General features: G+C 32.9%; 1 protein-coding gene across 1 annotated transcript; it reads right to left on the minus strand.

Moving 5' to 3' along the window:
- Positions 1–643: 643 nt before the first annotated feature.
- LOC139513330 (methyltransferase-like protein 27) lies at positions 644–9,741 on the minus strand. The gene is made up of 6 exons (XM_071301723.1): positions 9,589–9,741; positions 4,569–4,675; positions 3,994–4,122; positions 3,421–3,556; positions 1,931–2,023; positions 644–863 (listed from the first exon to the last, which is right to left on the minus strand). Exons 1-6 carry the CDS (start codon positions 9,692–9,694, stop codon positions 688–690), a joined length of 747 nt encoding a protein of 248 aa, XP_071157824.1. The 5' UTR covers positions 9,695–9,741; the 3' UTR covers positions 644–687.
- Between the last annotated feature and the right edge of the window lie 2,774 nt (positions 9,742–12,515).

Raw genomic sequence — 12,515 nt, forward strand, 5'->3', positions numbered from 1 at the left:
CCCACTTTCATTTTCTATGTTCAGTGGACCGTGAAATTGGGGTCAAAATTCTGATTTGGCTTTAATATTAGAAAGATCATATCATAAGCAATAAGTCTACTAAGTTTCAAGTTGATTGGACTTCAGCTTCATCAAAAACTACCTTGACCAAAAACTTTAACCTGAACGGACGGACGCACAGAGCCACAGACCAGAAAACATAATGCCCCTCTACTATCGTAGGTGGGGCATAATATTGGACTACCAGCAGTTACTAAGATGCAAGCTCCAGTCCTCAATATTATGTCTTCATCATATGAAAATCATGCACAATCTCTCTGGTAAGGGGTTTAGTATTATACCATCAAAAAATATATCAGAAGAACATAACCCGTATTATGTCAACAACTGGTTTTCAGTATACTAGTATGCGCGATGGATGTACTTCTGTTTTGGCGTGGGTATAGTGGTGTGCAATGATGTTTTAATGTGTTTTGTGTCACATTGCCAATAATTAATTTTCTTTTATTAGATTTGCTATAAGAAATTCTCTTCGTCACTTCATAATACTAAATTAGGAATGATAACTATTCATATGATAAGAAGCAATAAAACACTTAGTTATACGTTTAAACATAATTATGTATGTTGAAAACGAAAATCATAATGAAAAATGGTTTTTTTATTGAATTTTATGTATGAATGAGACTATGCTACTTGAAATACATAAACTACACCAGCTTTATCAAAATAATGATTGTATAGTTCTTCATGAGTTTTCACCCACTTTCCATCATCTATCAGTTGTCTCATACGTGTTTTGATGGAATCGGAATAACCAGGAGCCTCCCATTCATCTCTCATTGCAATAACAACACGGCCACCTAAACATAAAGAAGTCAGAAGTTTTATCTAGTCAATATCCCCCATACAGTCTTTATATAGTTTATTATTATTATTTACTTCAATATGTCATACAACTCCAGTATACCAATGCATTATCAAACTTAAGGTTTATTAGAATAATGATAAAGAAAACGCAGTAGCTAGATATAAATCTACTGAAAGAGAATAGGTAGTATCTGATAATGTTCTTCTCCCGTACCTTGGCTACTGTTGAAAACAATTATACATGTCGCATTAAAAAAAAGGTAACAGAAACCATTAGAATGAGCGAAAATGCAAAAAAAATAAATAATTGGAATTTGTTTTCGCTGTACTGATTCTGAATTTTCTACCCAACAGCTAGACCCTAGAACAGATACTGTCGAGTTTGAACAGGTCAACCCTAGATAAGATAGATAAGGTGCAAAAATGAATGGATCCGTTCTAAGACAGTTACAATGTATATGGCAGATCATTATAACAGTTCTGTAAAGATATTAAAACTAATGCAAACTGTAGATAGTATATACTTATTTCATGAATTCCCAATTTTTACAGTTGTCAGATTAACAAACCCTCGATTAAAAAATAGCAAATGGAGTTCGCAAAACCACCATTATACCTGCATGTTTCATTTGAAAATAATTGTTTGATCAAGAGGAAGAAACTAAAAAAAACTAATTGTGTAGGCACCATTAAGGGTATGGTATTGCCTTTAACATTGAGCAAAAGTCATGTCGTACAAAAGGCTATGGCAAAATTCTATACTGTTAAAGATAAAAAAAAATCAACATGTAGGATACAAATAACACAGTTCACAAGATATTTTCCTGAACCCCCATCCCCTTTTGACTAGAATTTTAAAATACTGATTGGCCAATATTGGCATATGTGTTTAAATATACATATTTTTTTTTTATTTCGACCAAATAAATTCTATACGAGTTTTGCATTTGTAATTTAAAACAGGTTTGACCCCGACAAAAAGATACTGAAATTTCAATACCCACATCACGTGACCCACATAAAACATTTGTTTATCTCCTTGATGGTTTCTAATATCTACCTTTTTTCGTCAGGCGTATAAACTCCTGAAGGGCCTCAGCTGGGATATGACCAGGACAAAACGAGCCGGAACACACTATACAATCGTATAAACCTGGTGTATAATACAAATATTGTGATCAGTATTTAATAGCATATATAATAACAGATATGTGCATGTAAAAAAAGGTATTAAAGTTAGTTAATAGTTTTTATCAAGTGGGCGATGCAATATGTTGTTATAAATATGTTTCGTACATTGAAAATAAGAATGATGAAATAGTACAAAGCCGAAATTACGACATTAAACTGTATTTGACATCCCAATATATGATGGAATGCATACATATATATTGGATGCAACCATACATCTTCACGCACCTGAAGTCATTGCACTTTGTGTTTGTTTGTAGTTAGTTGTCTACAACTTTTAAACACAAAATATTTAAAATTTGGAGGATTCTTCAATTAATATCAATAAGTTTTGACTAAATTGAAGATGCACATTCGGTAGTTGTTTTTTTCTACGTATTGTACACTTGAAGACGAAGACAATTTGGCTGGATGACGGATATTGGTGATCAACAGTTTGCGCGCATTACCATTACATTTGCGCGCAAAAATCATTACGTTTGCGCGCAGTTTTTGATTACAATTGCGCGCATTTTTTTGACAGGTAAACTCAGGTAAAATACTATACTACTTATTTATTTATAATTTGTTCAATTATTTACAAGTATAAGTACTCATTCCGTTAGTCCCCTTAGTCCCCTGCTCACCAAAGATGAGTTGGAAGTGGGATTTCGAGCAAGGTGAGTCCGTTTTGTTATGCACAAGCACTAAATCGTAGAAATATATAGAGATAAAAATGTTAAAATTCTATAACATAGCTAATCTTAAAGGTAAAAGTATTGATAAATTCATTACTTTACATTTCGGTACGTGCCGAAACTCCATTTTTGTGTCTTGGTCTAATTTACTAACCAACTTAAATTATTTACTAATTTTAAAAACGATTACTATTCGTTGAAACATTTTTCACTCTGAAATATTCGCAATGAAGTTACATGTATGTCTTTTAAAGCTATACTACGGAGTTCATAATGATCACTTTATAATTTATTTTAGAATTCAATATGAACAATATATAATTTGAATTAAGAAATACTTTCAAAATTAATTTCATATTTATTATGAAAATTAAAAAAAAAACATATAGCCATTTAAAATTTAATTTAATTTTTATTTATATTTTTACCTGAGTTTACCTGTTAAATGAATGCGCGCAAATGTAATCAAAAGCTGCGCGCAAACGTAAAACATTTTAATCCCCAAATGCGCGCAAACGTAGTGCGCCCTCATCGATAGTGCTATCATAAAACATGATAATTCTGTCAACGTGACCGATGTGATTGGTCAATGCTACCTGGGAAAATGATAATACTTGTATCTATATTGATAAATTAATTTTCTATAAATTGCAAAAAAACGAAAATATAGTGAACTAATTACCATTTGCGTTTTTAAAAGTTTCTTTAGTCAATAATTCACAAACATAATTGCGATACAGATTCTTTTCCTTTGCTTTTTCTAGCATTCCCTTTGATGGATCAAGTGCGTCGATCTTCTGGAAACCAGACTTACGGAGCTAAAATATAAACATTATAACGTCAAACCTAACGAAGCATATGTAAAAACAGGTCATTTTTATAATCTCTTTAACGTACCTCCATATGTCACTATGGAGGGACATCGTTTTAACGACTGAAGTGTTTTATAAGAATTGTTGAGATATCTACAATATGTTTCCCGAATCTAAATTCCAAGTATATTCGTTTTACTTTTTAACATTGGAACCAAGTATTGATTTTTGTTGCTTGTACTTGCTTGATTGCCTTATGTTCTGAGGAGTCAAGTGTTTGATGAACTTTTTTGTACTTTCCAACATTTTTATCAATTTCTGTAACTTTTTCCTTGATTTTAAATTGTCAAAACTTGACCTGTCAGATTAAAATGATTTACATACAGTTATATGATTGTATTGTTTATTCGTTATCGAAATATTATATTTAAACATATACTTGCCATCTCTGCCACCAAACCGGTCCCAGCTCCTATATCCAATATTTCTATACTCGGTCGAACTGATTGGTCGTACAGTGTAATTGTTGTCTTAGCAGTTATTTCTGGAGCTTTTAACGTATTCTTTATTTCCTAGAGAATAAAATCGCAGGACTTACTAGGACGCTATTTAAACATAATGCTTAAAAATACATCAGAATAAAAACTCGTCAAAGATACCAGTCTATTTAAAACATGAGTCGTTTGACTTCCCTATATTTCGAGGAAACAAATCAAGTATTTTGAGTCACAAAAAAGAAAATAAAACAAAAGTTTAAAAAAAAATTACGGTATTTATGAATTAGTAATCAATTATAATTGCACGGCATTTGACCATATTACGTTCACATATTGCCAGCGAATTGCAGCTAAATGCGTCACTCAGTCGAGAACACACCAAATTTGAACTTATATTGTACTGAGTTATTACAAAGTCAGTTATACTCACCTTAGAACCACAAATATAGACTTTTGAAATAATCTGTTTAATCGTGCAATGTGAGAGAAATTAATAAACTTTACATATAACACAGTCTAACCTCATCGTATCGTCCATTTTCAGCCCATCTGTCGTAGTAATCAGCAACTTGATCGGAAGACAACTGTGTGTTAAACAAATGGGTTTCGTGATTGTTGTACTCTTTGTCTGAAAGACAAATTGTATTATCATTTACTATAGCACACAAAGCATTAAAGTAACAGAACTACTGTCATATGATCTTTCTAAATCGATAATTTGTTTTCCGATTTCAGTGAGAATTACAAGAAAAGTACGCCAACATTTAAAACTGCCCCTATTACTGGCCATCGATACGCAAGATATCGACAGATGCAATGGGTAACTGGGTAACACAAATCAGACGATTTTTTTGGGGGGAGGGGGATGGCCCGGGATGTCACATGAGATCACAGGCACTTGTCTCAGAAAAAAATTCCTATATACCTTAATGTTATATTAAGGTATATATATATATAGGGGGAGGGGATTCTGAGAAAAGTGCCTGTGAGGTAGACATATATATTCGCTTTTTCTCTGGTTTATAAATTTCTTTGAACGTTTTTTTTTATATGTTAGACCAAAGAGAATTTCATCACTGATTCTATCTTATAGCGACGCCGATCATTGATGAAATTCTGATTGATGAATCAAAAACTAAATGTAGGCCGTGTGCGACCTTTGTGTACCAAAGAAGAGCAATTTGTGATATTTTAAAATAACAGTTAATCGATCAGTCACCATGTTTCAACTGTTGTGTACAACTGAAGTATAAATTTCGTTATCAATGACGAAAGATCTCGACACCGTAGACAGTAATGCAGATTGAACGTCAAGTATCTAGTTAATATGATTGAAAATTAGGAGAATATTAAACTGAATCATAATGAAGTATTTAAATATAGGTCTTCGACAATTATCAAAAGCCATATCTGATGAAAAACGTGAAATAATACAAACAAAAATGCAACAAATTACTAGTAATCGAAAAATAACACAACAAACAACGACAACCACTTCTTTAAAGGCTCCTGACTTGAGACAGGCATATAACTAGTTAGAATGTGGCGGGATTAAACATGTTTTGGATTGCTCAACACTCATCCTAATCTGAGACCCTGGTGTAACAGCACAACATACACAAACCCCGTGAAAATCAGTTTGAAATGGCTTGAATCTTCAAATTTACACAAGGCATACAAAAATCCAACAAAAGGACAAAGAACACAAATTATCGATCTAAGATTACTTGAAGATACTGAAAGCTAGACCAAAGCCAATAACACTTAATAAACTATTCGATCACCTAATAGGCTGTGGTTAATTATTGCCTACAGCATCCTGTGGTAGTTTGCGCATTTGGAGTGCAGAGATTCATATCTTCGATCACCGGGCAAGTAAAAACAAAAGACTGACATAATTGGTGATTTGCCGTTTCCCATCGAAGAGCATGGTTAAAGGGAAACTTCGCAAAAAAATCAAAAATTGATATTATGTCCATTCTGTATAAAAATGCTCAAATTTATAGATATTAAAGTTTTATTCCGCTAAATAAGAGATCACCATCGATTTTAAATTTTGAGTATCAGTTCTCTGCTCTCCGCCATCTTGTCACCTTCTCCGATGAAAAATCCCGATATGTCTATAAACCACAAAGGAACAAAACTACAGTAAACGATGTAGTCGGTTGTTTTATCTGACTGACTAACTTGATACGGAAAATGGTCTTATATTTTTAAATAACCATATAGTCTGTTATTTTTAATTGATAATATTGTAATTAGTTAAAATGTCAAAGTTCAAATCATAAATAAGTGTTCCGTGGAAATTGTTTTCGAAAATCTAATTCGTTCATAATTTTTTCAAGTAATAAACTTTATTTAAATAAATTCGGATCTTCCCTCATCTGATCACCAGCATGGCTAAAGGTATTACTCCCAAAGGTATTGGAAGGGGTGTAAGGTGACACGTCCAGGTATTCAATCGATTTCCTGTCCGGCTGGCTTGCAAGTTCATGCATCGTTTCACTTCTGTAGGTATTGATCAGTGTACACGACCGTTAATTTTGAACTATCAGGTGCATGTATAATATACATTTTTGTCTTGCGTGTCCGAAAGTGATATTTATACTAGTCATTACTGAACTCATACGCTTGTTTATAAATAACATTTCTGGTGTAAAGAATATTATCTATAAAAAAAAATTAATACAAAAAAAAAATTGAAGAAATACAAATCTATTTACATATTTTTCCAAGGGTTAATTTGGGGAAATGTAATATATACTCATTGTCAATAGTTTAGGACAGATTGGAACATACCAGAATTATTGATTTAAAAAAATGTGCGCACTTGTCGACGATTCGTGTATACATACGCCTAGGTAGAAAGTTACGGAACTATAGTCAGTAGCGCAATTTAAAATATGTATACATGTATACATTGAACATAAGAAAGAAACATACATTTTGTGTAAATTGTGGTAAAAGTTTTGTAAATTATTATAGACTAGTCCACGTATGCCAACAGTATGTAATCAACGAATTCGATAGACTATTGTATACCAAAAGAAGAAGAAGAAAAAAAAGAAACAATTTGATTTAAATACAGGTCAATTTATAACTTGCTTTGGTTCATCGAAGTTAAGAACATAGTAAACTCACAGATTTATATATCAATTAGATTGTTCTCGAATAAAGGACGAAATTTGTCATCATCACAATTGTTCCAACATTCATGTAAAATATATGCTACTGGACGTACACTAATAATCCCCAAGGGATGTGAATATTTTCTAGGAAAACTATTGAGTATCAATTTCGGGATTTATTTTCTTTCTTGATATTCAATGACAGCAATTTAAAGAATAAACTGCTTGTCGGATATTTGTCCGCTTTAGGGGTATTCTTGCAAGTTGAACAGACTTATAATAACATTCAAAAATAGGGAATGATAACATTAAATTCGTTGTCTTTTAATTTTAAACATCGTTGGTCAAATAGTTATTTAAGTATATATATATACGTTGGGAGACGACGATTATTATAGTAGTCTCAGATTTTAATAAGGACGTTCCCGATTATGAATAAATTTGGTTGACGTTTTTTAACACTTGAAAAGAATATCTATTTGTAATTTTTCGATTCCATTCCAATACAAAAGTATTTTTTCTTTATTCGTACATATTATATTCCGCTTCGGTAGAGTTATCTTCAGATAGTTTCATATATTAATTAATACATGGCTTTCAAAAGTCTAAATGTAAGTGTTCTCGTACATTTTTTCGCCCAATAAAGACAAATAAAAATGATTTAGTAAAGCTATTTCTAATTTCTAAGTCCCCCTTTTTTATGAGACATAAATCAAGGACAAGACTTGTATATCATTTCATTCTGACATATGAATTAAGTTTCCCGTCTTTAACCGAAAATTGTGTATTTCTTAGTAAATTAACTTATTTGAATTCAAATAAATAATAGCACCAAATATAATTAAATAATTCCACGGCGACCAATTTTTATTTGTCACCAACTTGAATATGTATTTGTAATATGTGTATTAAATGCTCCCACTGATCCGAATGGACAGTCACACCTGGCAAGGTGTGCCCTAGAGGCGTGGTTAAATACCGAAGTGCAAATAACAATTTACCTTTCAACAAGCCATCTACGAGTATTGCCACAGAACCGTGAATACACACATCGTATAAACCTAGTCATAGCAGAGATAGTAAAAGGTCAATAATCATGAGTACACCAACATATTGTCTTTACAGATTATTGTACTTTAATTTGTTCACCTTATCAGTCCGAAAATGCATTTATTAAAAATAAATTTATAACTTTTTGTGTTGTCTACAAACATAATTCGAATATATACGTTTAACATAGATAATTTATCTCACGAATGAGTACAATTGAACGTCTGTGCGTTTTATCTTCTTATTATCGGATGGTTATTAGATAAAGCATAAGTCATCGGCGCGCTTACGATTACGTTAAAATATGATTAAAAACCAAGACTTTTAATGATTGTATTTTAAATCCCGGCATGCAAAAATCAGGAGAAAACGTCACGACCTACAGGAAGTAGTTGATATTTTTTCATTAATTATTGAATTTCTCCTTTATTACTGCACATATAGCGATAAAACTTTGTGAATATATATATTATGTCATAATGAACATATTTAAACCATAAGTAAAAAATCGTGAATTTTCCCTTTAATATTCATATCTCAATAACATGTTATCCTGATTGTCATGAAATATTTACCACAGGACGTAAAAAACATCCCCATCTTCACCATCATCATTTACTAAATGATCACTGAATATGTGGTATATCACTATGTAAACTAATGAATCTGTATGAAATTTTGTTATGATTGAAATGAAGACATTTGAAAGATTAAAACAAACCTAGGGAAAGTTAGCTCTCCCTTTTTTGAATCAGTTTTACTTCTACTGTCAGGGCAAACTTTCCTCATTGGTGAACATGCACTGTCGCTACATCTTTTTTAAAATGTGTAGTACATGAACTATGTGTACATGTATGCATGTGCGTATCTAATCAATATGCATACTATATGCATAGCGATTACATGTGTTGTAATGATTATATTGGTTTAAAGTACTTGTAAGTGAAAACAGATCAACCGTACCATTTATTTGTGCTGTCATGCATGATAAATGTACAGGTAAAACATAATCCAAACGTGAAAACATCGACCAAATTATCCAAAAAATATCACAAGGGTCACGAATATCGTTAGACACATATAGAACTATACATTTCAAATTTCCAGACTGATTTTAATTCCATATTTTTCACAATTCTATGGTATGATGAGAGACATCTATTTCAGTCATCATGTCTCTAATCGTATACATATAAATAATAAAATGGCAAACCAGAGATATATGATCGCTGTCAAATGGGAATTATATCCATCATATTTGTACATATGCAGAAAATGATAACAGTATAGCAATACAATCTAGAAAAATACATCTTTTAAAATATGTATTCCATATATTATTGTGGTACATGTACTAACTTACCATTCATTGTAAGCCGAGGAACTGCATGAGACGTTAACTGTGTCGATAAACTGTTTACGTATAAGCAATGTCCAAAATCTGGTTTAAACCAATTTAACAACAACATATAGGTTTATGGTCTAACAGTCTCTCAATAAAATATGCAGTGACACGACGACAAGAGCAGGTTATGTATATAAATAGATAAAAGTTCACTAAATAAAATCAGATGTGCTCCCGCTATTAATTAGAGGAAAAACTAATTTCAGTAGATGTAAGAATATTCAGAGTAAAAAATAAAAATGAGCAATTGATTTTTTAATTAATCTTAAAAATAAATCAATCTAATTTGGTGTACTTATAAATTATAGAGTCGACTCGTACTTATTTTAAGGGGGACACACGCATGCCTTTATAGCTACCCCCGTTTATCCTCTGTGCAAAATGATAGATACGAAAAAGATAATAATTGGAATCCTTATTTTTTGTATGAAGTACAACGATAACCAACTAAGCAGGTGCCAAATGTAGAGAAAGATCTGCTTACCCTTCCAGAGAAACTGAGTTTATGGTGGGCTTTCCATTTTGTGTATATAACTGTTTGTTTTTCGTTGTTTTTCATTTTGTACATGGCAAAATGAAAAACTGATTGTAAATATAAAAAAAACAGATGTGTTATGAGTGCCAACGAGACAACTCTCCACAAGAGACCAAATGACACAGAAATTAACAACTATATATAGGTTACCGTACGGCCTCAACAATGAGAAAAGCCGAAATGAGAAATTTTAAACAATTCAAACGAGAAAACCTAACGGCATAATTTATGTACAAAAATGAACGGAAATAAAATAGGTAACACACCAACAAACGACAACCACTGAATTACAGGCTCCTGACTGGGAACAGGCACATACATACAGAATGGGCAGGGTTAAACATGTTAGCGGAATCCCAACCTTCCCCTAACCTGGGACAGTGGTGTAACTGTACAACATAAGAACTAACTATAAAGATCAGTTGAAAAAGGCTTAACTCATCAGATGGGTACACATATAAATACATCTAACAAAAACACAGAATGCACGTGGCCTGGTACTTGTATAACCCAACAATAAAAAGACAACAAGTACTGATCTGAGAGTATTCGCAGTTACAGACAGCTAGTTCAAAGCCACTAACAACTAATGAATAAATCATGCATCTAAGACTAAATTATCAGGTTGTTTATAACTTATGAGTTTCATAATCTATTTGCTATCATACGCCTCTCTTTTTAAATAGTAGACCTCGTAAGTTAAACATTTGTGTCTTATCTGTCACGTCTCTTGTTTTGACAATAACATAGTTAAAATAATCATAAAATATAAAATTGAGAAAGGAAATTTGGAATGTGTCAAAGCGACAACAACCCGACCATGGAGCAGACAACAGCCGAAGGCCACCAATGGGTCTTCAATGTAGCGAGAATTCCCGCGCCCGTAGGTGTCCTTCAGCTGGCCCCTAAAAATATGTATACTAGTACAGTGATAATGGACGTCATACTAAACTCCGAATTATACACAAGAAACTAAAATTAACAAGAGTGCACACGCTGAAATGTCTCGCCTCTTTTACTAATCATTGATATTATGTTGATACTCCTAAATATAAAGCTTTATTACGACTGTCACATAAACTTAACATGAACCATGAAAATGAGGTCAAGGTCAGTTGAACCATATGCCAGGCAGACATGTACAGCTAACAATGCTTCCATACACCAAATATAGTTGACCTATTGTTTACAGTTTAAGAAAATAGACCAAAAACCAAAAACTTAACACTGAGCAATGAACCGTGAAAACCAGGTCAAGGTCGAATAAAACCTGTACAACTGACATATAGATCATAAAATATTTCCATACACCAAATATAGTTGACCTATGACATATAGTATTAGATAAAAAGACCAAAACTCAAAAACTTAACTTTGACCACTGAACCATGAAAATGAGGTCAAGGTCAGATGACATCTGCCCGCTAGACATGTACACCTTACAATCATTCCATACAACAAATATAGTAAACCTATTGCATAAAGTATGAGAAAAACAGACCAAAACACAAAAACTTAACTATAACCACTGAACCATGAAAATGAGGTCAAGGTCAGATGACATCTGCCCGCTAGACATGTACACCTTACAATCATTCCATACAACAAATATAGTAAACCTATTGCATAAAGTATGAGAAAAACAGAACAAAACATAAAAACTTAACTATAACCAATGAACCATGAAAATGAGGTCAAGGTCAGATGACACCTGCCAGTTGGACATGTACACCTTACAGTCCTTCCATACACCGAATATACTAGACCTATTGCCTATAGCATCTGAGATATGGACTTGACCACCAAAACTTAACCTTGTTCACTGATCCATGAAATGAGGTCGAGGTCAAGTGAAAACTGTCTGATTGGCATGAGGACCTTGCAAGGTACGTACATACTAAATATAGTTATCCTATTACTTACAGTAAGAGAGAATTTAACATTACAAAAAATCTGAACTTTTTTTCAAGTGGTCACTGAACCATGAAAATGAGGCCATGGACAATGGACATGTGACTTACGGAAACTTCGTAACATGAGGCATCTATATACAAAATATGAAGCATCCAGGTCTTCCACCTTCTAAAATATATACCTTTTAAGAAGTGAGCTAACACCGCCGCCGCCGCCATAGCCGCCGCCGCCGGATCACTATCCCTATGTCGAGCTTTCTGCAACAAAAGTTGCAGGCTCGACAAAAATCATACAAGACTAACAAAGGCCGGAGGCTCCTGACTTGGGACAGGCGCAAAATTGCGGCGGGGTTAAACATGTTTATGAGATCTCAACCCTCCCCCTATACCTCTAGCCAATGCATAACAATACGCACATTAAAATTCAGTTCAAGAGA

The sequence above is a fragment of the Mytilus edulis genome, chromosome 2, assembly GCF_963676685.1.
Source record: "Mytilus edulis chromosome 2, xbMytEdul2.2, whole genome shotgun sequence".
NCBI lineage: Eukaryota > Metazoa > Mollusca > Bivalvia > Mytilida > Mytilidae > Mytilus > Mytilus edulis.